General features: G+C 41.3%; 2 protein-coding genes and 1 long non-coding RNA gene across 9 annotated transcripts in view; 2 read left to right on the forward strand and 1 right to left on the reverse strand.

Annotated features, from left to right (window-relative positions):
• On the forward strand, window positions 1–11,188 carry nxf1a (nuclear RNA export factor 1a). 6 transcript variants are annotated; one of them, XM_068588827.1, is made up of 23 exons: window positions 1–123; window positions 370–470; window positions 1,775–1,828; window positions 2,389–2,599; window positions 3,413–3,584; window positions 3,673–3,756; window positions 3,940–4,044; window positions 4,243–4,323; window positions 4,773–4,842; window positions 4,988–5,076; window positions 5,191–5,298; window positions 5,405–5,514; window positions 7,769–7,805; window positions 7,944–8,012; window positions 8,554–8,609; window positions 8,811–8,918; window positions 9,081–9,139; window positions 9,258–9,373; window positions 9,482–9,524; window positions 9,619–9,697; window positions 10,491–10,673; window positions 10,779–10,839; window positions 10,937–11,188. In XM_068588827.1, exons 2-23 carry the CDS (start codon window positions 407–409, stop codon window positions 10,973–10,975), a joined length of 1,998 nt encoding a protein of 665 aa, XP_068444928.1. In that variant the 5' UTR covers window positions 1–123; window positions 370–406; the 3' UTR covers window positions 10,976–11,188. The 6 variants fall into 6 exon arrangements, with proteins under 6 accessions (XP_068444928.1, XP_068444953.1, XP_068444919.1 ...); XM_068588818.1 differs by having other exon boundaries at window positions 23–163; XM_068588852.1 differs by lacking the exon at window positions 1,775–1,828.
• Window positions 11,184–12,328, reverse strand: LOC137793001 (uncharacterized). The gene is made up of 3 exons (XR_011078179.1): window positions 11,821–12,328; window positions 11,490–11,590; window positions 11,184–11,326 (listed from the first exon to the last, which is right to left on the reverse strand). It is a non-coding gene; the product is annotated as an uncharacterized lncRNA (long non-coding RNA).
• Window positions 11,915–27,778, forward strand: part of atg2a (autophagy related 2A) — a 21,580-nt gene continuing 5,716 nt past the window's right edge. The window contains exons 1-29 of one of the 2 annotated variants that reach the window (XM_068588795.1): window positions 11,915–12,451; window positions 12,796–12,958; window positions 13,572–13,721; window positions 13,930–14,032; window positions 14,859–15,003; window positions 15,857–16,111; window positions 16,236–16,335; window positions 16,935–17,099; window positions 17,489–17,610; window positions 18,292–18,364; window positions 18,465–18,714; window positions 19,604–19,745; window positions 19,987–20,085; window positions 20,628–20,783; window positions 21,160–21,433; window positions 21,826–21,898; window positions 22,077–22,245; window positions 22,337–22,479; window positions 23,174–23,286; window positions 23,462–23,619; window positions 23,780–23,912; window positions 24,046–24,230; window positions 24,313–24,393; window positions 25,102–25,208; window positions 25,313–25,405; window positions 25,587–25,657; window positions 26,104–26,180; window positions 26,630–26,800; window positions 27,214–27,340. In XM_068588795.1, the coding sequence (XP_068444896.1) occupies window positions 12,281–12,451; window positions 12,796–12,958; window positions 13,572–13,721; window positions 13,930–14,032; window positions 14,859–15,003; window positions 15,857–16,111; window positions 16,236–16,335; window positions 16,935–17,099; window positions 17,489–17,610; window positions 18,292–18,364; window positions 18,465–18,714; window positions 19,604–19,745; window positions 19,987–20,085; window positions 20,628–20,783; window positions 21,160–21,433; window positions 21,826–21,898; window positions 22,077–22,245; window positions 22,337–22,479; window positions 23,174–23,286; window positions 23,462–23,619; window positions 23,780–23,912; window positions 24,046–24,230; window positions 24,313–24,393; window positions 25,102–25,208; window positions 25,313–25,405; window positions 25,587–25,657; window positions 26,104–26,180; window positions 26,630–26,800; window positions 27,214–27,340 (4,069 nt within the window). In that variant the 5' untranslated portion in view covers window positions 11,915–12,280. The remainder of the gene's footprint in view (window positions 12,452–12,795; window positions 12,959–13,571; window positions 13,722–13,929; window positions 14,033–14,858; window positions 15,004–15,856; window positions 16,112–16,235; window positions 16,336–16,934; window positions 17,100–17,488; window positions 17,611–18,291; window positions 18,365–18,464; window positions 18,715–19,603; window positions 19,746–19,986; window positions 20,086–20,627; window positions 20,784–21,159; window positions 21,434–21,825; window positions 21,899–22,076; window positions 22,246–22,336; window positions 22,480–23,173; window positions 23,287–23,461; window positions 23,620–23,779; window positions 23,913–24,045; window positions 24,231–24,312; window positions 24,394–25,101; window positions 25,209–25,312; window positions 25,406–25,586; window positions 25,658–26,103; window positions 26,181–26,629; window positions 26,801–27,213; window positions 27,341–27,778) is intronic. The other variant, XM_068588804.1, reaches the window with a different exon arrangement.

Consider the following 27,778-nt stretch of genomic DNA (forward strand, 5'->3'; position numbering starts at 1 on the left):
GTAGATATGTTATGTACATGAAGTTGTCCCATATCCATGCGCATGATCCTGATTCCAATGCGCGACGCTTAGAAACGGTGCACCTGGACCGCCAAGTTGTTTTTCGTGTTGGGAGAAAACAAAGTGAGTGGGGCAGTCTGACGAGACCACAGTAGGGACAGAGGTGCGTGTCAGATGCGATAGTTTCCCACATGTCTCTGGAAATATAGTCAAGCTCGATCCGGAGCTAATGCTAACAGCTACGTTAGCTAGCTAGGCCAACTGTTAACCACTACATGGTTAAGAAAACGGTTGAAGTTTGACATTACAACAGTTAACAGGGCATGTGGAGCTATTTATTTTGAATATCTTCTTTGACTTTATTCTCAGTTTCCCCAAGTAGAGGTCGGAGACTTAACGTTACCTGATGGATCGTGGGTTCCAGAAACGCTTCCAAAATCTAGCTGTGGTCACACATGTGCTGAATGACGGTAAGTTAAGACCTTCATCCAAGTTCACGGCACTTTTGTATCTGGTTTAAAGTAGAGTATCGTGGTCTATGTATTTATAAATTCACACATCAACAGCGAGATCTCTGATGGAAATATAATGTGTAATGTAATCATGTATAATATAACTTAAATCAATAAAGCCTAATTAGCTTAACCTTTATGGCCTTGCCACAGAGCCCCTTCACAGTAGACATTTTGACTTACTATTTATTGTTGGACACGTGCAACTGTAATAGCAATAAATAATATCTGGGTTATGTAAAGTAGTGAGACAGCATGCACAATAGCAGGGCCCTTCTCTTGGTGCTGCCATTATTCATGTTTGTTTTATTTATAAATCGGAGCTTCTTCTCCTGTGACATGTGAAAATGTCTGCCTCACTGGCAATCCATATATTTTCCTCCATATATTTTGGTTGAAATGATCACATAACTCAAATGGTATGTTGCTGGATTAGAGATTCAGTCAGTAACTATAATAATGGGGGATACTAATAGATAAATAATTAAGCTTTACACATTTGCACATTATTGTCATACACGTACAATTTATGTGAGGTGGCCACTGAGTGTACATACAACACCCTGTCCTTTGAAAAGCAAAACAATTGCATGTTATCTGAATATTGATTCATTAAATTAATACATTCTGAAGATTAAAGATATTACTTATATTATGTGTCCTGTTCAGATTTAAGACTTATACATAAAATATGTATATTGTACGTACCCTTTGAAATCTCCTGGGGTAGTTAATACATTCCTACAAGCGACTAACCACTGATATAAAGTCAAAGCTAACATCAGCAAAATATAATGTACTATCATCAACTTATATATTATGATGCGTTCAGTTTCTTGTAATAACCACAGTTTCAAATTTGCTTGAATGCATCGCGCCGTTGTGTTGCCCCGGAAGAGAAGCGGTGTTCAACAAGACAGGTTGTAGTTCCGTTGTCTTCTCGGCAACGCGCTAGCACAAGCTAGCCACCAGCTAGCTGCTAGTCAAAGCACACACGCGCATTGCGGTCGCGTCGTGTTTCCTCCGACACAAACACTATTCCACTTGGGATGTTGGAACTTATTCCACAGCCTGGCATTTGTGTTTCGCAAAAACGATAAACGAAGCACTGCTTGTATTTGTATTTTCACCGAGGGCTGTGTGTTCATCCTAGCGCGATTTCAGAAATATGGCGGACGGCGGACATTACTACAACGGTAAGAGAGCCTGGTTACGTCAACGTTAACTTTACATCTTTTGTGCCACTTCTACCGATTTCTTAGACCCAGAGGGCTTTATGGTGAGGAGAGAGGTCACAAGCACTGGTGGCCTGGAAGGTAAAATCATGTCTTGACCCCACCCCACTCTGGAAATTTACACACATTGTAGTATATTGTAGAAGTGGTCTGTTAGTCGTGGATTATGGTTGTGCCTGACAACCTTGTGAGTGACGTGTGGTCGCGATATCCGTGTCTTGGAGCCGTGGTGATTTAAACGTTACATGCAAGGTGATCAACACCAATCCGCCAACTAGTACTTTTATTCCTGAACAAAAAAGTACAACACACATAAGTATACTTCATTATTACTAATTATTATTAGTATTACACTGCAAGATGCACTATTGTCTTCAAACAATATATTTAATACAGTTATTGGTTACAAGTTGTTACTTTCTTCTGAGAGACTGGTAAGTAAAGATGTGGTTTTGTTTTATTCATTAATATTGTTGTACTGATCGATTCATTCACTGCCCGTATCTAGTGCATTATTATTAGTTTTACTTATGTTACTTGTATTCCAACAGAATGCTATCGTATAACTGATTGATTTTACTGTATTTTTGTGGAATGATATGAATGTCAAAACTGACTATCTTCTTAACTTCCTTTCTCAGAGCATGACGATAGAGCTGAACCACATTTTCGTAGCCGTAAAGGCAGGGGCGCCAACAAAGGTCGGTCGTATGACAGGTCCCGCAGAGACCGCCAAAGGGGAAGCCACGCTGGAGGCTTTGGAGGTCCTGGGCCACGGTCTAGGCTTGACGATACTGATGCCGATGTGACTATGAGTGACAGCTCCCAGGACAACACCGCCCAGCACAGATTGTAAGTGTGTTTTCATCAATTTGAAATAGTTGGGACCCATGTGCTGGAAAAACAATTTAATAGAACAGAGTGAACATTTTCCATCCCACCCATAAACAAAAAGACCTAAATGCTCTCAACCACGTGGAGGCCTACACATAGTCAGTCACAGGAAGATAAAGTAAAACAAGTCTTCCTATTTTGACATTTAAGTACCCCAAGCTGCTTTCAGAACACTCATGTCTCGCTTAAAATGTGCCTCTTGAAAAACAATCAAACGAGGAAACTGAAAGTGAATTTAGCTCAATCTAGTACTTTGTTTGTGTTTTTTTTTTTTTATCACTGTTGACTTGTTTTATTTATACTTATTGGTGTGTTTTTTTAAAATTGATTGGTGACTAATACCTGACTCACATACACACAGAAAAGGTCTACAAGTTCTAAACCAGAGCAAACTTATAAAAGCTCCCAGTCAGTTTATCTGTATTAAAGATACACTGTGGAGTTTTCCATCACTAATATATATGTAAAGCAATATCGATTAAGAAGTTCACCTTATTGTTTATCATTCATGAGGATTTGCCAAAAACATTGGCATGACTTGGTGGACAACCATTTCAAAGGCAGTGACAGTTGATGGTGTAAATGCACCATGAAAGGTAGCACAATTATCATAAAAGGTGAGGGGAGAAAAGGGACTTCATTGATGTGAGTGTAAATTGGTGTTTAACAGTACGAATAGGTGAGAAACATTGAATGTAAACTGTTTTGTTTCATGGTCAACACTGGTTGGAGGAGGATTGTTCAATAACGGCCTTGTTTTTCTTTTTTTAGTAACCCTTATAAACCCTTAAAAGGAAGACCTTTTCGGAAAGGAGGAGATGGCCGCTTTGACAGAGACAGGAACCAAGGCAAAGGGGGAGGTGGTAGGGGAGGAGGTAGAGGAGGAGACAGAGGTGGTGGCAATGGAGGAGGCAGGAGCCGGTCAGGCTGGTTCAAAGTAACGGTGTGTACTGTTTCGGTTTCTATAGAACATCCATATTTATACTGCGTAAACTGTTAATTAAACCATATTTGCATCATCTCTATGACAGATACCGCATGGAAGAAAATATGACAAGAAATGGTTATTGCCTGCTCTTCAGAACATCTGTTCGGTTCCCTTCACACCTGTACAGGTGAGATTTGGTGCTGTCTTATGACTTTTTTATTTTTAAAGGCAGACCCTCTGCCCTTTTTAAATGCACACATGCTTTAAATTCTGATAACAGTGATATTTATTTGTGTCTTTGTTCTTTTCTTGGTGGTGGACAACATCTTTGCATATATTCATCTTGCCTCTCTCTCCCTTGTCTGTACAGTTCTATGTTGACCAGAACAAGGTCCATTTCTATGTGGATGATTCCTCTGTTGCCAATGCTTTACACAAATGTACTCACAAGATCACAGACACAGATGGCTATAAGGTAAGTTGGGTTAAAAATGGAAATATTACTCGATTTGCTGCAGCTGAGCTGGCGCCTTGCCGATAACAACGCTAACAGTGAAAACATCATATTGTGCTATGAATAGAACTATATAGGAGCTTAAATCTAAAACTTGTGTGTACAATACATGTCTATTTTGCATCTTCCATTATGCCATATGATGTTTATTTCTTCAAGGTGGAAGTGCACATCAACCCCAGTGCTCCACCATCCTTCCTCCTCACCGACCTGAAACCGGAACACCTGGAGCACCTGAGGGTGAGCCAGAGGAAATATAATCAATGGGGGGCAAAGACATTTATATGGCTACTGTACAAGTTTTGCAAACACTGCAATTTAAACTTCTAAAATGTGGAATCTCTGATAATATTGTGGCGTATGGATCAAAATGCTTGAGCTCAAAAGTAGATTAATACTTTTTTAGGTTCATCAGTTAATTAACATGGTTGTATTTAAGTAACCAGGGTTACGATTAAATGTACATGTATTGACATGTAGGAAGTAAAAAGGGGTTTTGGAATTTCGTATTTTAGTCTGAATGTTACAGGAATTAATGTATTAAGACAACTCCTTTTAATGTTATGGTTAGTTTTGTCCATTTTTCTACTTTCTTACCCAAAGTCAATGTGGTGGAGGTTTCTATTCATGTTGACACATTGTTTTGCTGTTTCAATGAGTCCTCGTGTTGTTTGCCGTTTATTTCACAGCAATGCATGGCAAAACGTTTTGATGGCTCCCAGCAAGCGCTGGACTTGAACAACATCCGAACAGACCCAGGTGATAATTCACTTGTCCCTTCCACACTTAAATCATATGCATGACATGTAAAAAACAGCAGAGACCTATTATTCCCTTATTATCACCGAAAATGATTTCCCAAAATGTGCTTAGTTTTCTTATTGCTAATTTTTTTATGTCACAGACCTGGTTTCCCAAAACATTGAAGTAGTCTTGAATAGGAAGACAAACATGGAAGCTGTCATAAAGATCATTGAAGAAAACATTCCAGAGGTAAATTTAACACTGCCAATTGGCCAACTGCCAATTATAATGAAGGTGCACATTGTTGCTGCTGTTGAAGTGATGGTTCAAACTGAATGTGCTAACACATGTCTGTCTTTCCAGCTGACAGGCTTAAACCTCAGCAACAATCGCATTCACAAACTGGATGAACTCACTAATTTGGCTTCCAAGGCGCCTAATCTGAAGACCCTCAACCTTTCCCACAATGAGGTGAGACTGGCTGCTCAGTTGATCGAACAAGTGATATCCAAGTCCTTGACCTAATTACAAATCCTTTTCTCTCGCCAACTTCTTCTGTTTCTGTCTGCTCGTCCAGCTGAAGTCAGACCGGGAGCTGGAGAAGGTGAAAGACCTGAAGCTGGTGGAGCTGTGGTTGAACAGGAACCCTCTGTGTGGCCTCTTCAAGGATCAAGCCTCATACATCAGGTCAGTCAGTGATTTCAGGGGGTGAGGGCAGAAGATTTAATCGAGGGGACAAAGTGTTGTGACTTTGTGTGCAAACAGAGGTGTCGAGGAGTCTTTCCCGTATCAAGAGTATTCAGCAGTATGCTACAAAAGAAGATAAAGAAAACGTTTTGTATATGTGTGGGTGGGTGTGTAATATGCCTGAACAATAACTAAAACCTTTCTCTGGCAGTCAAGGATGAACCTTTTGGAGAGAAGAGTGACTGAAATTAACCATGCAAACTCTTCCACTCTTTTTGGTTGTTTCACACGGTTTCCTCACACTTGATGATTAACAATTCATTTTCACACAGTAAACTAAACATTTCTTGGTTTCAAAATATCTAACCACAATGCACCGCCACATTGTTTCCCTTCAGCTTGCTGAAACTTTCTACAGTTTGAACAGCCATGCTTTCTGCCAGTTATTCAGCTTCTATGTCAGACATCATTTCAAGTTCTGGTAAATTTTGTGGTTCTTGGTGATGCTGTACCCAGCACTCCCCCACTGACATCCTGGTTATTTATCCCATCAACCACTGCAAAACACAATTGCATTGCTGCTGATGCATAATGCCGAGAATAAGCACTTGGAAGAGAAACAAAACATGTTCAACGTGACAACCTTTGAATAAAATTTACTGTGAACTGCTCCCAAAAAATAGGAATCTACAACAATCTTGAGCAGTACTGTATAACGGGTGTAGTTTTTTTTTTATTGAAGAGGGCAATCCACAGTTGTCTTGACAAATGTTTGGACGAAACAAAGAAAATCCACAGCCGATGATTTCCCCTCCCCTCTTAGCATCCTTGCCCACTCTGCCCCTATAAAAGGCGAGTATGGAAGGCTGGATAGCCCATGACGGGTAAGATCCCACCTCAAAACCTCGGGACAACCTAAGGCAGGCACAGTCACGATTACTCAGCCTCATTCCCCATGAGCTCTGACTCAATGAAAACGTGATGAGAATAAATTGAGAAGATGGGGCTCGACAGAAACAACTGTTGGGCTGAGGCGGAGAGGGATACGTGTCATTATCAATGACCAATGAAGGGCCGCACAGAGAAAGCAGTCCGTCTCTACCACTAAGTTGGTTCCCTTTGGCCTAAAACAGGCCTCTGCTGTTCAGTGAATGAAGTGGAGAGTTTGGCAAATGCCTTTAACTAACTTCTGAGGAAAATGTGTTCCAAACTGGAAATTGAAGTCCAGTCTTGCCTGAAATAAGTCGAATGGAAAAAAACCTGAAAACATTTCCTCTTCCAGTATGTCTGTGACCAGTACAAACAAGCTCAGAAATACAGTAGAGAGAGAGAGCAGAATAAATAAGTATCAATCCAGTCCATTGCATAATGATCTCCCTGCCCTCTGTAAGTAGAGGTGTGGGCCAAGATGAAGCTTGAAAATAATAAGCTTCCAGCATGAAGACCCATCTCTTCAGACTCTGTGGTGGATTTGGGGTGCTTGACTGATCTCGGCTCTGCGTGTGCAGCAAGGGAAAGCAATAGGATGAGTGGTGGGAATGCTGCGTTCAGCTCACTCATGAAGCCAGCTGTCCTTTTGTTTCCGATCTGTTTGTCAGGTTATCTTGTCTTTGCTGATAATCATGGGTGCAGACACAACAACTGTTGCATGATGGATGGTGATTGGCATGAATGTTGTACTACTTGTACCCGTGGTTTGTGTGGATTTTACTTGATATCCTTTTCCCTCTAGATCTGGCGGTAACCACCTCTCTCCCAGCAGATAATTCAAAATGGATGTGTTTGCTGGTTTTAGTGCAGTCTGGTAGATTGTGGGTCTCTGCATGTTTACACGTCTGTGCTAGAAAAAGTGTGCTTATATTGCTTCCCCGTGTCAGATCTCTGTGTATCTCCATATTGGGGGAGAGGGTGAGTATACCAACTGGTAAGTACATTTTGGGATGGGCGAGTTGTTGAATGTCACATCATGAACCTAAAGGAAGGATGAAGACATGAATGGTCCATTTGCAAATGTTACTTGTATTAAAAACATTAACCCCCTTGTGGCACTGGTTTTAATTCATCAATTTGCTTGTAAATATTCATGACTGTATTCTTTCAAATAGTTTTGACAGTTTATCATCTTAAAATGAAAAACTGAAAGTCACAAAATGAGTCAGCAGGTGTGACTGACTTAAATCATTGAGCATAATTTATTTCTTTAGTGTCGTTTATGATAATAACTATCCTGCTCTTGGTTTTTGTTTCGTACCAGTGCTGTGCGGCAGAGGTTTCCTCGGCTTCTCAAACTGGTAAGTGCACATGTTAATCTTCTTACTTCATCTTTTTGCAATCATCCTCATTTGACTGCGGTCATATTAGGAAGAAGTCAATCAAAAAATTCTGAAAATTCCGCCTAATTTCTCTTAATTCATGTCGTTTCTTTTTAGGATGGTCATGACCTGCCCCCACCTATTGGATTTGATGTGGAAACGCCAACCATTATCCCCCCGTGCAAGGTAACTTGTTTTATCTTGATTGATTATCTATTTTTACTCAAATTGACATTGATGTCTTCGGAAGTATGTGACAGTCAGTGGAATCACTCCATGGTGGGATTTCATAAGTGATGTGACTGTCTCAGGATTAGGGATGGGTATCGTTTTTTTTTTCTTCCTATAACTGTGCTAAAACGATACCGTTGCCTAAACACAAATGCTTTTTTATTGTCAAGGACAATAAAATTGAACAATATATTAACTGTTTGAAGTATACTCTAAATAAATACATATTTAAAAAAAAAAGAACAGACCAGCTTAAGGTGGCCTGATAAGGAGCATTTGCAACAGAACTCAAAAACGCTTGGATTCTACAAACTCTGGAGTGCTTTGTTCCAACAAGCCGAGGACGGTAAAAGCTCCTGCACTCATGTTGTCTCCCCAGCGATCACTCTGTGACTCTCTGCCATACTAGCACTGGTTTTCGGTACCCACCCCTACTCAGTATGGTTATTTTCCCTTTTTATGGATCTAACATAGTTTTTTTTATTTGACAATCCAGGGCAGCTGCTTTGGGTCTGATGAAATCAAGGTCATCATCCTTCGGTTCTTGACACAGTGAGTTTATTTTTTTTGTTTTATGTAGCCCATCTTCTGGCAACATTGCATTAACTGATTTATGGCGGTTGGCTTAATGCACTGGTAATGTGACCCAACTAGTGGTTGATTCACCAGTACTGCTTTTAACATTTTCTATAAAAGAGTTGTGTGCAATAAAAGAATCCCAAGAAAACTAAATTAAGTGATTGACTGTTTCAGGTACTACAGTATATACGACTCTGGGGACAGACAGCCACTCCTGGACGCATACCATGACGGAGCATCGTTATCCCTCACAACACCGTACTCTACCCAGAACCCCTCTCGGTAAGAACACACGCAAAGGCACACACTTCTGTATGCCCGGAGCAGCACTGAATAACGCAAGAATTTGTGGGATGTTAAGTTTTTCAGTGTTACCTCAGATAATAATTAGGAACTCTATCTGCATTCACATTGATTCCATCTGTCCGCCCTTTCTTGTTTTAGGAGCAGTCTTGGAGAGTATCACAAAGACACTCGAAACCTGAAGAGAATCAAAGACTCCAGTGAGTTTACCCGTCGAGCTCTTGACCTGTCGCAGCGTCTGAATTGTTGAGATTGAATGTTGCTCTGATTTGAGATGCCTCTTAGTGTTTTCTTCTCTGAATGTTGCCTTCTTTTTAGCTGTGCGGTTTCGACTTCTGAAGCACACGCGGCTGAACGTGGTGGCTTTCATCAACGAGTTGCCCAAAACGCAGCACGACATCGCCTCCTTCAATGTCGACGTAAACACCTTCACGGTGAGATCATGTTTGTTCTGTCAGCCAGCACTCTCCGTTAGCCTTTTCTGTCTCACTGTGAATAATTTCTCTGTATTTATTCTGCACCTTTTTTATTCTTTTTTACAGAACACATTGCTATCATTCACAGTGAGCGGAGTATTCAAAGAAGGTGACTTATTTGGTTATCATGATTTTATATTTGTTTTTTGCAAAAATGAATAGTGTTGATTTTGTTGTTAATGTTTCTCATGTTGTTTTTTCAGTTGCCGTTGATGGTAAATCTCGAGAGTCCACCATGGCTTTCTCTCGAGTTTTCGTCACAGTCCCAGCAGGGAATTCTGGGTAAGTTTAGTGAGCTCCCAATGGTTTGAATCTTGTTGTTGTTGTCCTTCACATTTTTCCAGAGGTAAGGTAGTACGAAATGAGTAATAACAGTTGTAGAGTTTCCAGAAAATGTAGCTGGAGAGAACTAAACGGTAACATTACTGTTATATGGTATGCATCTCAAAGTTAAATTTAAATTGTAATATATATTTTCTCCATGTTACATGATAATACTGTGTTCAAGTTACAAATTATTTAAATGTTACTCCTGTTCGCTGCCTTTGACCTTAAAAGTAAAGAAATCCACTTGGATTAGCGCTTGAATATAGTATAGTGTCCTACACTCTAATTAAAATAATGAAACCAGACAGCCCAAAACAAAACTGCATTAGAAAAAATAACTAACCCTAAGAATTACATTTTCTGGATGGTTATGATTTAATATAGAACAAAAATAAAAAGGTATCAAATGTCAATAAATAAATAAATTTAGTCTGACTCCTCATGTTGTGGTAGACAGAGACTATCCTTGTATTTCTCCAGGTACACACTTTCATTATCAGAACAGTTATTGGACAATTGTGGCCTTTCAAGCTGAAGCATATGTCATACTTTTTGTTCTCTATTTTTTGTTAATGGAGAAGAACAGAAATTCAAGCTTATTACCAGCATTCAAAGACTGGAGTAAATTCTGCCATTAAAATAGTTTCACAGTAAAAAAGTGTAATCCTTTTAGGATTAATACTGTTGAGTTAATGTAAGTGGGATATGAGATATCTTATGTTCTGTCTGTGTCCTTCCTGTGCCACAGTCTGTGCATTGTGAACGACCAGCTTTTCATCCGGATGGCCACAACAGAGGAGATTCGCCGAGCCTTTGTCGCTCCTGCCCCGACTCCCTCTTCCAGCCCCGTCCCCACCCTCACTGCACCGCACCAGGAGATGCTGGTGGCCTTTTCGCAAAAGTCTGGCATGAACTTGGAATGGTCCCAAAAGTGGGTGGTTTTCTTTGTTTGTTTTTTGCATATGGTGTTTGCCATATTGCATGAATTACTTTTTTACGTAACTGAATATATTTTAACCGTTATTCTCTGTTGCAGGTGTTTGCAAGACAACGATTGGGATTTCAACAAAGCGGCACAAGTTTTCACTCAGTTAAAGGTAATATGATAATAAAAAATGTGTCTCCTCATTGCCATAAAGATGTGACATTTTTTATAGCATGGCAGTGAAATTCTTTTCCCTTTCTTTGTTTTAGACGGATGGCAAGATCCCTGAAGTTGCATTCACAAAATGAAGAGTTGAATCATATTTCTGTGAAATAAAATGTCTTTTGTTTTATTAAAAATCATTATCAAGGTTTCTTTTTTTGTTTTAACAGCCTGTTTGACCATTAGACTGATGTTATGAGACTATTTTGGGTTGTTTTTTGTAACCTTAGTTTTGGGTTATTTGTATAGAAATCACTACATGTTTTCATAAGAATAAAGACATATAGCCGATGGTTCAACATGTTTGGTCTTGTTTTACAATACAACATATTTTGTTACATTTCACTTTAGCCACAATGAGAACAACATATTGAGCATGAAACTTATTTCTTGAGTTTCCTACGGCTGAGGAACAAAGCAGCATGTGGTTGAGGTTCCTGAAAAGAAAATGCTATTTAAGTTTACATAAAGAGTGTAACAACCTAGCTATTAAATGAGGCTGCATTTTCATCCCAAGAGTAAGTGAATGTACTGTACCATTGCTCAGCAAAAACTCAACACAGATTAAGTTAACGCATACAAAATCCATCGATCCATTACCCGAACTGCTTATCCTGTTTCGGGTCGCTGGGTGCTCGAGCCGAGCCCAGCTGTCAATGGGTGAAGGCAAGATACACCCTGGACAAGTCGCAAGTCCATCACTGGAAAAGCATACACAAATGCAAATTAAATAAAAACTTAACCGTTGACACAAGGTCTTCATGGCTTCTTTTTTTATTATATATCTGTATGTATAGATATATATTGTTGGAAAGCATTTGGAAAAACACGAAATTAATCTAAATCACCCATAATACATGTACACATATAGAAAATAAAATACCAAATTAGGTGTAATATGAGTAGATTTCCAATCTACTAATAACCTTACAAAGATGGCGCCTGGATGGTGTCTCTCTTCCGGGGTCTTGTCCTGTCGTCACGATGACGCGTGACGCACGTACGTTCGCCATACCATCAGTTGGCGTACGATAACAATAAACAACCCTGAAACAAGAGATACGCAACAACAGAATCTGCAGCTCCACAATTCGACACAAACTCGTGGAAAATATGAGCCGAGACAGCCACAAACAGTTGGAGTAGCGTCTCGTCACGTAACCGGGGAGTCTCGTCGGTCCTGACAAAGGATTTCTGAGTTTTTTGTGTCGAGGCGAGGGAAGAAGTACAGTTGCGGTCTGCCCCTTCCTTAGCCCCCTGCAGCTAGCCGTGGCTTATTCCCTGGTTTGGCACCCCGTGTGTTAGTCTGTTATGCAGTTGCCAGCGGACTGTAGTCGCACTCGTTCTCCTCCGCCACCTCTTCGCTCCCTCTCCCCGCTCCCTCTGGCCCCATGTCTCGCTGGCTCTTTCCCTGGCCAGGCTCGATCAAGAAGCGGGCCTGTCGGTACCTCTTACAGCACTACCTCGGCCACTTTCTGCAGGAACGACTGAGTCTGGACCAGCTCGGCCTGGACCTCTACAACGGCAGCGGTGTCATCAAGGAAATCAACCTCGATGTCTGGGTTAGTTTTTATTAGATAGGTGACTATCAACACCGCGCCACGAGCCACACTGTTTTTGTCGGGCTCGTGCACCCTTGTCTGTTTCGCAACTCGCTCTGGAGTTCAACAACAATCTCCAACGTCATGCTTCGAGCCGGGCTCGCATTTCTTCGAGGAATTGCAGTTATAGGAAACGCATCACATAATCTGACCAGATTAACTGCACCTCTCCAGCGCGTTTTAACATTCAGAAGAGATGTTGTATATTCTCCTCTTCCTTTGCCGTATAAGTCTACACACAGAGTGATGATACAATAAAAACATGGTATTTACAGTTCGTATTGACTGCTTCCTCTCTCCTCCAGGCGGTCAACGAGCTGCTGGAGACTCTTGGGGCTCCTCTGGAGATAGTGGATGGGTTTGTGGGCAGCATAGCAGTGACCATCCCTTGGCAAGCTCTCCTGACGGATCATTGCACCCTAGAAGTGTCTGGTCTTCAGATAACATGTCGACCCAAGTACCGAACCAGTAAGTTCTCTGGAAAACAAGTCTTCCCCTTTGGACACTAAACGTCCATCAGGCAGCTACAGGTTGAGTGAGGGATCCAGTTATTATGAGATCTGTACATTTTGTTATGCACCTGTTATGCAGGTGATATATACATGTACATTTGGTGAAATCAGATTTGTAGTAACACATGTGAGTGAGGATCCTGGTAAGATCGTTTCATGACAAGTCTTTGAAGACTTTAAATGCTTTTTCATTATTTTTTTAAAATAAATTATATATATATATATATATATATATATATATATATATATATATTTATATATATATATATATTTATATATATATATATATATATATATATATATATATATATATATATATATATATATATAAATACATACAATGTTTTTCTTCCTTAATAAAATGTCATAACATAAAGCAAAGGGATTAAATCAGTAGGTTTTTTTTGGAAGCAACAGTCTGAAAAGTCACTTAACTGTCATTAGTTAGCACATCTTTACATTTGAGTTATTGGAATTATTTGATTATTATTATTGGATCTTTTTGCAACTGTGCTTAATTTTTTTTCTTGCATTATGTCTGAGTTCCATGTGATTTTGTTTGCACTCAGGTGGGGGTTGGGACTCCCAAGGCTGGTCATCAAGCATGACCTCCAGCATGCAGTTGGCTCAGGAGTGCCTGAAGGACCCCCCTGAGGCGTCTGAAGAGCCGCCTGCCCCGCTGGAAGGGCTTGAGACATTTGCACAAACCATTGAAACAGGTGAGTCAAAGCTGTGTGTGTCTTCTCTTTGTGAAGAGCTCACAGGGTGCACATGCATGCGTCAGTTTTCCTACAGTAATAACGTGTCTCTTACAGTATTACTGTTACCCCCCACCCCCCAAAAAAACAATCAGACACTAGTAGAGATGATTTGAAAGGTCAGTGCTGATGAACTGTTGCATGTCTCTCATCTCATCTGTGTTTGCAGTCCTTCGCCGTATTAAAGTCACCTTCATAGACACTATCGTTCGCATCGAGCACCAGACCCTGGACCTGGAAACAGGCGTTGCCTTAGAGGTGCACATTAAACGGTATGTCTGCTTTTTCAAGATTCACTTTAATGAAGACTATTTTATTGATTATTACTCCTCCTTCATGATGTTTGTCATTTATTTTGTATTCATTTCATTTCGAAATAGTAATGGGAACATTACTATTCCGAACAGTTTGTCTGCTGAAACATGCTGCTAGAGAGCATATCTTTGTGCATTTTTAAATGCAACTTCAGAGGTTACTTGCAAAGGTCATTTGGTGATGATATAAAAAAAAAGTGGACCTGAGCTACGTTTCAACGCTTGAGAAATTAGAAATATAATTAGTCAGATTGAGCTCAGAAGACTTACTTAATTTGTTATCCAAAAGAACATAGTGTATACCAAGCTACTGCGCTACAAAGCTCTGTGTGTATTTCCACTGGTGCTACATGTCCCATGAATGTCTTGCCATTTTCTATAGTATATCACTGTGACACTGTTGAACCCCTTATTGACAAAGCTGCTCAGGAGGGCTGTGTTGGTCTGGGGTCAGTGACCAGAAGGCCCTGTCATCTCAAATGCTTGATTTTCAACAGAACAACTGATTTGAGTCCGGTGAAACAAGTTTAAGGGGTAGAGTGCATCATTTGAGATCAACAGACTGACAGCAGAACTGTACTTCAGCAACACAACAACAAAATATCAAGTGCAACTTGTGCTGATCAGTATTATATTGTCAGGTATATTAGTTTACAAAACCACGGTATGAGTGCCTAACAATGGTCCTGTTTCACAGAATAGAAATCTTATTACCTTAAACCAATTTGTTTTGCTTTCTGTCGTGACACGAAATGATGGGTGTGTTTGTTTGCACGTCCTCCAGGCTGGAGTACTTTGACGAGGCAGTGCGGGATCCAGCCAGCCAGACTGCCGTGCCTGTTGACATCCACCAGCCGCCCTCCTTCCTTCACAAAATCCTTCAGCTGAGCGCCGTTCAGCTGTTCTACGACAGCACAGGCACAGTGCAGGTGATGGAGACTTAACGGCTATAGATTCTTCATGTGTAATCTTTGTATCTATTTTTTTAATGGTTATATAAGGTATTTATTCGCCTACTTATGTATTCACTTATTACCAGGATTATAAACGATTGAGCTAACCAAAAACAAAGAATATCTAAAAATACATTTAACAAAACATTACACCACATTCTGCACCACAGAATTAGCAGTCCAGGTGGAGCTAATGTGTAGTAAAGGAGTTAACCTTTTAAAAACCCACCTATTTTTAGCCCCTTTCCTCGAAAATTGCATACCCAAACTAAAAAGGGTGCATCTCTGCAACCACTATGGCTATTTTAATAACTTTGGTCATAGTAAAAGACTGCACATGTGATATTATGTTCAGATGAGATCACCAAAATTTGCATTGGGGCACATTTGCGCACATCTGTGACATTTAAATTTTTCCATGTACCAAACCTTATATTTCACTTGTATATTACTAATGGTGTTCAATACATCCAAATACAGCAGTTTCGGGCTTTTTTTCCCTTATAAAACAAGCTATGATTTACAATTGTACATAGCAATCGCTCAGTGGAGAAGGGTTTTTAAAAGGCTTTAATAACTAACTAAAAATCTCCAGCTCTTCAGACTTAAATCAGTTTCTTCCTCCCGTGGTGATGTTTGAAAATTATCTTTTTGGTTGCAAAGTTACAAGCTAAAAATAACCTTTTGTTTTAAAATAAAATGCAAGTTTGTTTCCTGACAGCGGCAGTTTATTAGTTAACTTAGAGGAAGATATCATAATATACATTTTCAACAACAATAGGATTACCAACCAGATATGCTCATAGATAGATATCTCCTCATTTCATAGGGTCATCATAAGGAGGAACACCCTGAATCAGCCACGGCAAGTGAAGAAGAACAAGAAGATGAGGAGGATGAAGAGGTGGAGAAGGAGGATGAAGAGGAAGAGGAGGAAGAACAAGAAGGGGATGAGGCGGAAGATCCGAAGTCCTTGACATCACCTCCCTGTCCTCCGTCTCAGCCACTGCTCATAGGAAGCTGTCCAGGTTTCATTGAAACCACTGTCAAAATCAAACAGAACGATATGCTGCCGGGACCAAAGGTGTGTGCATGTTTATGTGTGTGTGTGGTTGTGTGTGTGCTCATGTCTACATACTGTAACATCCATGAAAAATCAGTAAATGCAACGGTCATATTAACTTTTGTAACTTGTCTCTGCTGGTCAGTTGGAGTTGGATGGGAAGGTGGGCTGTGTCCACATGCTGCTGTCTCCGGATCAAATAATCCATCTGACAGACCTGCTGTCGGCCCTCTGCATAGACACGGGTACAGTATAACACAGACATTGTGATGAGCATGCACCAATTACCCGGGTTAAACCTGACTCTTGCCAATGCTACATCTGTGGTCACAATTAGATGCTTTAATGGCTCCTAGTTTGCATTACAGGTTATGTTTAATGTGTCATGGTGATTATGACAGTGGGGTTATAATAGCATGACTACATTTTAATCAAATCCACTTTAACATTCAGATATGTTTTCTGTCCAGAAATAGTATCACAAATACAGGTTTCTCTATCTTTATGATGAGTAAAATGTACAAATGCTACTTACATTCATGCATGCACTCACTAAGTACAACCAGAAATCTACTATGAAATTCAATACTTTGTCTGTGTCTTGTAACCATGAGGTAATTGGGTGCCTTCACCCTTAAGGAATAGATAATATAAAACTCCTCAAAAGCTCGAACAGATACACACAGACAATAAGTCTGTGTTGTCTCCTCTGTGTTTTAGAGCAAGAAGGTAAGGTCACAGACTTCTGTTAATGCCTTATAAATGTTTGGTCACACTCAAACTGGATCTCTTTCGCTCTCACAAACACATTCATGAATCTGTTTCTCATTTCTTCTCTCCCCAGAGATCGAAAATAAGTGTGGCGGAGCACTCAGTCGTCCGTTGGACTCAGACGACCTGCGTATGATTGAGGATGACCTCAGTAAGCAGCTCGGCTCTAGTCCCAGAGACAGGGAGTGGGAAACTGAGCACGACCTGGAGCCCTTCATCACCGGCCTGGAGAATGGAGGTACATATGACAGCTAAGGTCAGGTTATATAAGCGGTCTGTCTGAGATGCATCACAACCTCAGCAGGCTTTTCTCCTACAACCATGTAGTTAAAACCATGTCAGCCACTGTGGATGAACATGTCCTCTCTTTTAAAATATACATCCATCATTCATACAGTATACTATGTAGGTATAGAGCATTATTATTAAAAAAAATGTGTAGGAAATCTGCCTTTAGCCAGGCTGTATGAAATGCAAAGACACAGGTTGTTTTGGGCTGTCGATTCAATAAGAAACCCGAGTGGTGTAAACGTTGCACAGTAAATATAAAGTGTTGATCTTGTGGCAACGTTCACTGAAGTTTGTGTACATTGCAGTATTTAACTGTATTATTGTTATTACCTGCAGACATGTTTTTCTCCATGGGTCCTACTGGAATGACCAGTAGCGGGATGTCTGTGCGCTCCGGCAGCGAGATGTCGGACAGTGATATGGAGTCCTCCACACACAGTCTGGCCAGCTTCGCACAGGTGGGGAGAGAGAGAGAGAGAGAGAGACAGAGAGAGAGAGAGGGAGAGGGAGAGGGAGAGAGAGAGAGAGGGAGAGGGAGAGAGGGAGAGAGAGAGAGGGAGAGGGAGAGAGGCTACATGCTGATGAAGTCTGCTCAAGCCATTAAACAGTAGCTTTAGGCTAAAGAAAGACAGAGGGCCGTTTTGATGTTTTAACCATCACAGATGAGAGGGTGGAGAAGGACATGAAGCACATAGTCATGAGATACACGTATGCATGCAAGTCACTTCAGGTCAGAATCTCACTATTAAAGCTCCAATGCTCTCACACTGTTGCACACAATAAAGAACACCCTGAGCTGTTTCAAATTGTACTGTTAAACTTAGCACGGTAAAATACATAAACTGTAAATTACATTATGATAGGGCTGTATTTGGAGTGTGTGTGTGCACGTGCGTGTGGGAGAGAGATTATTTTTAATATTGGTGTTATTAAGTATTGATAAAATAGTATGAGTATTGAAGTAATTTTATGTTTTTTACAAAGATACAAATGTCTAATAGGGTATTGGCACAAGATATATTTGAGTTATGTGAGCTATCTCTTTCTTTACCTACAGAAAACAAACACAGAGCTGGAAGTAGTAAATGTGCCAATCAAATCACAAGTAGTCTGATATCCACTTTAATATTCCCTGCCAGGGCATGGTGAACTGTCCCAGGAGGTATCCTGGAGCTCTGTCGAGTCTACCCCAGTCAAGCAGCCGGACCAGAGGTAAAATCACTGCACCTTCTTTCCACTTTACACAAGTGTCTGACCTTCTTGCAGTAATGTCTCAAAAAAGAAAACTGAACTGTCATCCTCTTCTTTGCAGGACGTTCACACAGCGGCCAGACAGATCAGCTGAAGCCTGATGCTTTGTTGCGTCTGACTCTCGGCGGGCTCACCCTCACCCTCCTGCAGGAGGACCCACCCTCTAAGCCTGATGGAGCCTCCTCATTGGCTCAGGTGTCTCAGGTGTTCTTCCGGGAGCTGGCCTTCTTCAAAGACAGCATGTTTAGTGAGCGAGACTTTCACCATCTGAGAAGCGGCTTTGCCAAGGCCTGCCCACACTCCCACCTCAGGTAGAGAAACACAGATGCATATGTTGTCTTTGGTGAGTTTTAAGTTGGGTGGCCATAGCTTCTGTTCTGTTAAAAAAAATCTTTGCATGGACTTGACGATAGGTCCGTATTTAGATAGTTATAAAAAAACGGACTACATAAAATATAGAAAATAAATCCCATGAAACAGAGATCCAGTGGCAGCAGACCAGCGTAGATCGGTACCTGCCGGCAGTAGACAGAAAGAGATCTACTGATTTTCAGAATGTCTCAGCCTCACCAGTTCAAAGAGCTCGTTCAGTTTGGTGTTGGTCGACCCCAACAGGAGCCGCCCTCAGGCCTTCAAGCAGCCCTCTCACAGGCACATTCCTGATCCTCTTTATCTGCTCCAATCTCCAGGCTGTGTAACTTATTTGGTGGGAGACTTTTTCTATTTTCTGGATTCCTTCCACAATCACCTGATACATCCCATAATTGTAGTTGATGCATTTGTATAACACATACAGTGTCATTCATTTAATATTACACAATCCATACAGAGTTATTTATTTGTCTTGACCCTCCAACACTGGCTTTCACTAGGAGCGCTATTTAAAGTTTTCTCACACTTCCCACACACACACAAAACTCCTTTGACAACAATTACAGATTGGAAGGTACTTTACTGTCGGTGTGTAGTGTTTTTGTTTTGGGTTTGTGAAAGTTCATAGAATATTTAGTAGACAACACTGTCAAACCTCCGTTTCTCAATAAGCTGCTAAGTTACAAAAAATACTTTCTGAAATACATTGAAACTGTGATGAAGTTGGATCGACTGTCTTTTGGGTTTGTAGCGTGTAACTTCCGGCCCGCTGTATTGCTAATATTTTTCTTTTCTTCTAATTGTCGCTCGCCCTGTCGTCTCTCACAGAGTTACCGGAGCAGCAGTACAGGTTGCTTGTGAGATGCGGAGCGGAAGACGCCACAGTCGGGCCGTGACCTCTGACCTTTCCTTCAGCAGACTGGAACTGTTAGAGAGCCTTTGGGAGGACGGAAAGCCTCAGTACAGTGAGGTAGGTAATCTCTTTGTCTGTCTGTGAGTCTCTGAAGTTCACCCTGTGGCTGTGTTCACACTTTACACCTTCGTCAGTGGTGATAATTGTCATGTTGGAGATACCTTACAAAATCCCTTGGAATTGTGACGTGATGCAATTTTTCAGACTGAAGTTACTTTTAACTAAACTTGTAAATGTTTTCTAAAAGTAGTTTGATGATTTGAAGAAACATTGTGTCTCTTTGTGTGTCTTCTTCCAGTTACTTCAGTTCCAGAAAGCCGGTCTATTCACAGTTGGAGCTGCGGCCAGACCATGTGCCCAACTACACTACAGCCTCACAGAAAAACACCTACGAAAAGTATGCATTTTCACACACACACTGGCTTTATATTGCCTGTTAAAGTTCAAAACATTTCTGATTTACGATAATGGTATTTGTTTTATATTCATTGTGCTACACTAACAATGTTTCAACCCTTGAGAAACATGTTTTCTCATGATCATGATTCTCTTGTAGTTAGAAAGTTACATGATATTTTTTTCATGCGATGTTGCTTGTGTAGTTTTAACTTTCCAAAAACCTATATTTTACAATATTTGTCAGCATTTTATGTCTTACCTCTTATGCATCGAGAGTGACTTTCTTTTCTAAAACTTTTTTTTTTACATTTTCGATAATTTTACTGTGTTGGTGTGTATGGCATGGATAAGAGTTTTTTTTTCTTTTCAAGAGGAAGTTCAAACTTCTAATGTCTAATCAGATGCATTTAACTAGTTTATCAGGTTAATACTTATGTAGTTAGACAAACATTTCATAAAAATAACTATCATTCTGGACTATGACGTTAACGGAGACGTCAGTCTAAACTTTGACGTGTGTGTGTGTGTCTGTGTTGGCAGGGTAAGCAGCGGGTGGTGCGGCGGGACAGTGTAGTGCGGGTGGAGCTGGCAGAGCTGAGCGCTGAGCTGGACCTGGACATCCTCAGTCGCCTTAGCAACTTAAACAAAGCCTTCAGCCACTGTCCCACACATACTGCTGGACCCGGACTCATGCAGGTGAAACTCAACATTAGAATCATCATTAAGACATTTTTACACAAAGAAGAATCCCTAAACATAGCAGATCTGCTAGCAAGTGTAACAGTCTGTAAGCTCATTAAAACACTGCATCTAGAACAGATGCATCAAAATTATATGCATCACAATGGGACATGAAAAAAACGCAAATTGTTTTGGGGAAAAAGCTGTAAAAAGTAATCTCATCTGATCAATCGTATTTGTGCTGACACATACATGCATGAACAAAATTAATGAGAAATAAGAATGTTTTCTATAGTGTTCAGATTGCCCTTAAGCAGCTAATAGATCTTCAACAGTGACAAATCAAACTAACAACTTTCTGCAACTCTGTGATCTGACTTTCTCTCCTCAGACCCAGAGCATCGAGCTGTGCTCCTCCTTCACCCTCCTCTCCCCTCACGCCATCCTTAGGCTTCGTTTCCCCATACCTGACCTGCGGCCCCTTCCTAAGCGTCGACCTCCGACACAGAGGGTAGTGCGGCAGGAGACCCTGGTGCTTGAGCTGAGTCAACTGGAGCTGAAGCACCAGGAGGCCCCAGACCTCCAGAGCGAGCAGACTGCTCCGGGACAGCCGTGGGCTCCCTGTCTCACCCAGCTGCTGGAGGCCTCCTTCACCGACCTGCATGGTGAGAACACACACAACCCCAAACTGTAGCTGTTTGTTTCTTTCAGTACCACGTCTGAAAGGGCTGTCTGACGGCAAGTTAAGACAATGGATAGAAACTGTAAATTGGACCAGCACCGCATACAACCCCACTGCAGAACATTCAAACTATTGAATTAGCATCAGATTGTTATTAAAAAAACACATTTGTTGCTTGTTTAAGCGGCAATAGCGGAATGGATCTGTTCAAATGGTAGAATGACTGTCGCTTTGTTTGAACTTGCTGTTGCACTTGAAGAATGTCGTCCTGTAGAACACAATTTATTGTTAAAAGCTGGAAAAGCAACTCTTATTTGCAGTTTATAATGTTTTGTATGTATGTCTTTATGAAGTAGACCTGTTGTATCTCACCAGGGTCATACGAGGGCTGGGATGGCGACTCTTTCCCCTGTATCAGAGTAAAGAAGAACCGTGACTATCTGCCGAGGTTAGCAGTGGTGTATATGAGAATAATAATTTACAATCTGCTTGAAATTAGCACTTTACAGAACTGAAGAAAGTTGGAATCTAAATGAAGTCGTTCTTGTTTATGAAATGAGACAAAATATATTGTTATGATGTATTCTACCATAAGCCAGTACTTTTGTTTCTGTTCCTGTGAGCAGGATATCCGTGTGTGTGCGTGGAAGTGAGACCCAGGGCCCGGCTGCAGGTCTGGATGGGATGAACCTCATCAGGGACCTGGGGGCCGCCTTTTTTGAGAGTCACTGTGAACTCAACGACAAAACCAGCTCCCCGTTCTCCTCCAACCGCACCATGTTTGAGACTGAGGAGGTGCACAAAAAAACCTACAATTCATCATCCATCTTATCAATATTCTGGACCGAACTCATCCCTCCTCGTCTGTCCTCCTTTCTCGTTCTAGATGGTGATTCCAGCCGACCCAGAGGAGATGCGTCAGTTTCAGGCGCAGTGTGTCGCTCAGTGTCAGTGTGCGGTGGACATCAACCTGCCACTGGCCTACATCCTCCTTCCCAGCAAACAGGCCTTCCAGAGCTTCTACAACAGGTACGTCTACAGAAACGCAGACGGGAAGGCTCTTTTCCAACATAACATTCTGCAGGTATCACTCAAAAAGTTGGAAGATGTTTGAAATTCTCTTTAGTCAAATATTTGTTATTGTACACCAAGTTCACTCTCAATTGTGGTCAATAGATATGTCTTGCAGCTTTGTTCTGTAATGGCAAAATATCGTATTGCAATGTTAAACTGATTTAAATGTTCCTCAGAGATGTTGGAAGCAGATGGTGATGGGTAAGTGGATCAAAGGACTGTTTTCCTTGTGTATGTATATGAGGGGAGTTCGTGAACTGATGGGGTGTTGATTTCCCAGGGCAAAGGAGATTGTGACTTCTTTGATATCAAGGACCAAGAGACAAATGGTCTAAGATGGGCGGGTACTCAGTGTTCTCTTTGTTTCACGTGGTTTGAAGGTGTGAACCTCCTCATGTATAAAAAGAGGGCTGTGACTGTTGGTTCATTGAATTCTGTGTCGCAGACTGCTTCGGGTGACTGTGGCATACCTTTCCTTCTTGCAAGAATAAACGGACAAAAGACAGTTTTGATTCAGAGATTCCATTACTCCTGAGCAGATTAACTGAGAAAATTAACTGAGTTTCTATTTGTAAGGGTCTATATATTGGTCTTAAATGCTGTCTCTGAAGTAACATTAATGTTCCTCACCCACCCCTTTGTCCCAAAGGATCAATAATGATCTGTTGATGTGGGAGCCTCCTCCCCCCTCGGCCTACAGCCCCGACCACAGCCGGCATCACCACGACGAGTTCCTGCTCTGCAAATCCGCCTTTAAACGAGGTGGGTTTGGCTGTCGAAGTGGAAAAACATGTAGATCTAGCATTTATAATAGCAAGTAGCCCGCTAACACAGCTTGTGTTAATCAAGCCGGTTTTGTGTGTGTTCTATCAAGGTAATTCTTTCACCATTAATGAATGAAATCAAGCACATCACGTAGGTTTTCTCTCTGCCATAGACTCTGATTCAGAAGAGGACGAGCCTCACTTCTACTTGGCCAGCGAATCATCTGGCAAGACACAACAATCGACGACCCGCCCCAACCACAACCTCAGCCTCCTCTCCCTCACTGTGATTATCGGCAAAGGCCGCCTCCAAGCCAGAACAGACAAGAAGGTGAGCCATGTGGCTGTCACATCCCCACATACCAGAGACTTGACTTGGTTCAAAAGACTCAAAAACAGCTCTGGCTTGAGCTAATTATTGAACATGTATCTATTTTCATCCAGTAATGTTTGTGTTTCTCAACCGCTCCTGTTTCATCCCATTGATTCAGGAGGACCAGAGTCATGGGGAAATTGTGCTCGACCTGGAAGGGGGGAAGATATTCAGTGTGGCACAGCACCAGAACAATCCCAATCTCAATTTCCTGTGTATAGAGAGCAGGCGAGTGGAGCTCTACCATCGAGGTACGCATTCTCTTTTTAATCGCAACAGAATTCATATTTTCCTTTTTTAAATAATTTAAAGTATATTTAACGCTAACTCGAAAATGTTAATGTTTGTGCTGGGTCATCATCTCTTCTGACTTCTCCACCACAGCAGTAGTAAAAGACACACCCATCCCACAGCGGTTAGAGATGCCCAACTTTACTCCCCCAAAGCACTTGGACCCTACCATCTACCCGACAGAGGTGGGTGTGAGCAGTGTGAGCGGCAAGGAGGGGGAGCTACAAATGTTGTCAACGGCCATCAAAATCACACTGGACCCACAGAGGAGTGTTAAGGTATGTCCTACTCAAACGCCTGATTTTGCTGCTGGTACAAGTTTGACATTAAACAAATGTTTGTTTCTGTCTCTCACTATAGGAGTTCCTCGTTGCCCTCAGACTTCAAGGTGCCACCATGCGACATTACGTGACGCAGACTAATCACAGCTGGCATGAGCAGGTGAGAAGCAGTACAAGGAAGCAAAAAGAAACAAGTCTTCTTAAAAAATTTGAGTCTCAACAGTGTCTTCTCTCTTCCCCCGTGTTGTTTCAAAGTTCATAAAAGTGCATTTCTAGCCATATGTATTATTCAAACTGTAGGGATTTCAATGTGTAGTACAAGAGAGTGAGATGCTGATCTAGAGAATTTCACTCTTCGTCATCCTGTTGCTGTTTCATATTCAAGCCGCATTATGTAGGCACTGTCTTTGGGTGAGTTGAGGATGATTACAGTTAAGGACAAAATCCCTGAAAGGTAATTGGCTTTTACAGACTGATGATGCAGAACAGACACAAATCTTTCCATCCAGAAAACAAAGTGCATTAAAGAAAAATTCAGAGAGCTTGGACAAACATGATCAAGAACAATATCTTGAAGGGGCTAGTAGTCGCGATATTTCGTCTTCCTTTTCTAGTTCCAAGAGATAAAAACACTGTGAATTACTACATTGTAGCTGGTTAAGTTTGATTTAATGCAACAAATTGAGCCAATGCTATTATTATGGCAATCACAAATTGTTCTGTTTTCTTTTCCAGTTAAACCATTTGGATTGTGCAGGAGAAAAAAAAAACTTGTTCCACTATAAAATCAATTCAGGTGGAAGAATATAAAATGGTTGTCTTTTGCTGTTTTACCTGCTAGCTGAGTCTGTTTGTTTGTTTGTTGCAGCTGGTGGACTTCCTGGATGTGATTGATGACCCCATTCTGGGATACACAGCACCTGCCGTCATCACTATCCTCCACACACACCTCGCTACCTGTGCGGTGGACTACAGGTATATACTATAGCCACAAAACAAGTGTGGTAAAATTACATTAATATTGACATTGCACATTTCTTCTTTTTTCAACCCTCATCTTCTGTTTTTCTGTTTGCCAGACCTCTTTATCTGCCATTGCGCGTGTTGTTCACAGCGGAGTCCTTCTCTCTGTCTAGTAATATCATTGTAGACACCGCCACCTTCCACCTCAGGTACAGTTGCCCACTAACTGAACACAAAGATTCTCCATTAAATACAACAATAATCAAAATCTTATTATTAGACGTTGAAACAATTATCAGCACTGCAAATATTTCTGAAATGCAATTATCACATTATGTGAGCTGGTGTAATATCTTTGGCTAAATTGTGTTTTTGTTATGTTGTGGTCAGATTCATCTTGGATGACTCTGCTCTCTACCTCTCTGACAAATGTGAGACTGACACTGTAGACTTGAGGAGAGGTAAGACACGTGATGTTTACATGTTACAGTTACAGAATACTTATAATACTGAAAATACTCTTTCTCTGCAGAGACTAAGGCTGTTGTTATTGAGTGTTGCATTTGGTTGTTTGCAGTGCAAATCTCGGGAGGCGAGCGAGTTTCTACATGTTTGTTTATATTGTGTCTGTTAGTTATTCAGCAACCACTTGGAGAGGTTTAGGTCTGTTCATGTAACATGTTGAGAGAAATTCCCAATGAGTGAAAACAAAATTGTCAGGATGTTTGTTCCCTTACACATAGAACATTATTTCCAAAACAGGTGTTTGTAAGATGACCTCTTTTTCTATCTGTGATCTTGTTTTTTAAGTATAATACAGTAGTTAACATTAGCAACTTAAAAAATAATCAATGTCAAAATGAGGGGCGCTCTAATAGGTCCCGCCATGTGTCTTTGTGTCACACAGACTATTTGTGTGTTCTGGACATTGACCTGCTTGAGCTCGCCATCACCACATGGAAAGGCAGCGATGCGGGCAAGCTGGTGAGTGCTCGCCGTCTGTTCTCATGACGCAGACAGACCAACCCTGCCTGTGAACATGTGAAAGTAAACATTATAATTTAGTTAGATTTCCTTCTGAAACCACTAACAATCACAGGCCCTGTGTTTATACATATTTCTTTTGCCATAAGGAAGTTTCACTGTAATCATAGCTTCAGACAAAACGACTCAGATTACTTTTTAGTTGGGACGTGGAGACAAAAACAAACAGTGACAGTAAACATGAAGCAGCTGCCCTGTCAACCAATCACTAACAAGGTGTACACATGTGAGGAAGTTCAGTTTATAATCTGTTATGTAACAATGTTTTGTATTTGCATTTCCACGGTCTTGTCTTTTCTGTGCGTTGTTAATTATTTAGTTTGAGCTCCACCTTCATTGATTCTCCTGTTCTTAATGTGCCTCCATTGTTTCCACTCTTTGTTCTCCAGTCTCAGCCTCTCTTTGAGCTCCGTTGCTCCAACAATGTGGTTCACCTTCATACCTGTGCAGATTCCTGCGCTGCCCTGGTTAACCTGCTGCAGTACGTGGTCTCCCAGGGCGACCTGCACCCTCCTCCGCGACACGCCTCACCCACTGAAATTGCTGGCCAGAAATTGCCAGTAAGACCAAAGTATTCACTGGAGAATTTCAATTGTGAATGAATAAGAACTGAATAATGGCCTCAGACTCGTTCAGCACCTCCAGTTAATTTGATTTATACTGAGATTAATTTTCTCACTCAGGGTTTTACACTCAATCTTTGGTTTGCTTTTTTTATCCATAGCAAAAAGTAGTTTAACCTGAAGATAAATATAGAAACCCAAGCGCAACAGAGGAGAGATCTACATACAGACATACAATAGGCTTTGTTTACAGAAGTAGAAGTAGTAAAAGTATTCTGTAGTATGAGATAATGTTGTAGTGTATCAAGATATGATACGTGAAATCCTATGTGTAATAAGAGTTGGAAAGTGATATAAAAATGCCATGTAATTGTTTTATGTTCGACTATAATATTCTTCTGTCTGGTTAGCTGTCAGAAACTCCTGCGTCGGTGCTGCCCTGCCACCCAGCTGAAACCGCTGAGATCAACCAGTACGACCTGGCTGATGCCTTAATAGACACAGAGAAGAGCCAGCAGGACGAGAGTTCAGATCCAGGTACTGAAGAGTCTCTTATTACACAACTCAACATCAACTCAGTGTTAAGCCTAGTTTATACTTCCGCGTCAAGTCGACGCCGTACCTACTACGTCGTCGTGACGCTGACGACGTGACGCCGTCGTTGAGCATTCGAAGTTCTGCGTCGAGGGACCATGTTGCTCTGCAATTCACCGCCATGCCGCCAGGTGTGTGTGGCTGTGTGGTTTCAGGGGTCAACACGACGCGTAGTTAGGATTTTTGGGAGGTGCACGTCAGGCTACGGCGTAGGGGTGTGCGTCGACGGCGTAGCTATGACGTAGGTACGCCGTCGACCTGACGCAGAAGCATAAACTAGGCTTAATGCTGCAATGACCCAAATCTCCTTGTATTCAGGAGGAGGATTGTGTCCCTTTTTAAATTGGTTTCCACAAGTGATATAAAACGGTGGCGTGTATT

Source organism: Clinocottus analis, unplaced genomic scaffold, assembly GCF_023055335.1.
Source record: "Clinocottus analis isolate CAN_PGR_092001 unplaced genomic scaffold, fCliAna1.0.p SCAF_10, whole genome shotgun sequence".
NCBI lineage: Eukaryota > Metazoa > Chordata > Actinopteri > Perciformes > Cottidae > Clinocottus > Clinocottus analis.

Excerpts from the sequence above, each read along its gene's own strand:
- nxf1a (XM_068588827.1), top strand. The coding sequence starts at position 407 with ATGGATCGTGGGTTCCAGAAACGCTTCCAAAATCTAGCTGTGGTCACA. Across the intron at positions 1,829-2,388 it reads AAGCACTGGTGGCCTGGAAG|AGCATGACGATAGAGCTGAA; the intron begins GTAAAATCATGT and ends TTCCTTTCTCAG. Across the intron at positions 10,840-10,936 it reads AAGTTTTCACTCAGTTAAAG|ACGGATGGCAAGATCCCTGA; the intron begins GTAATATGATAA and ends TCTTTGTTTTAG.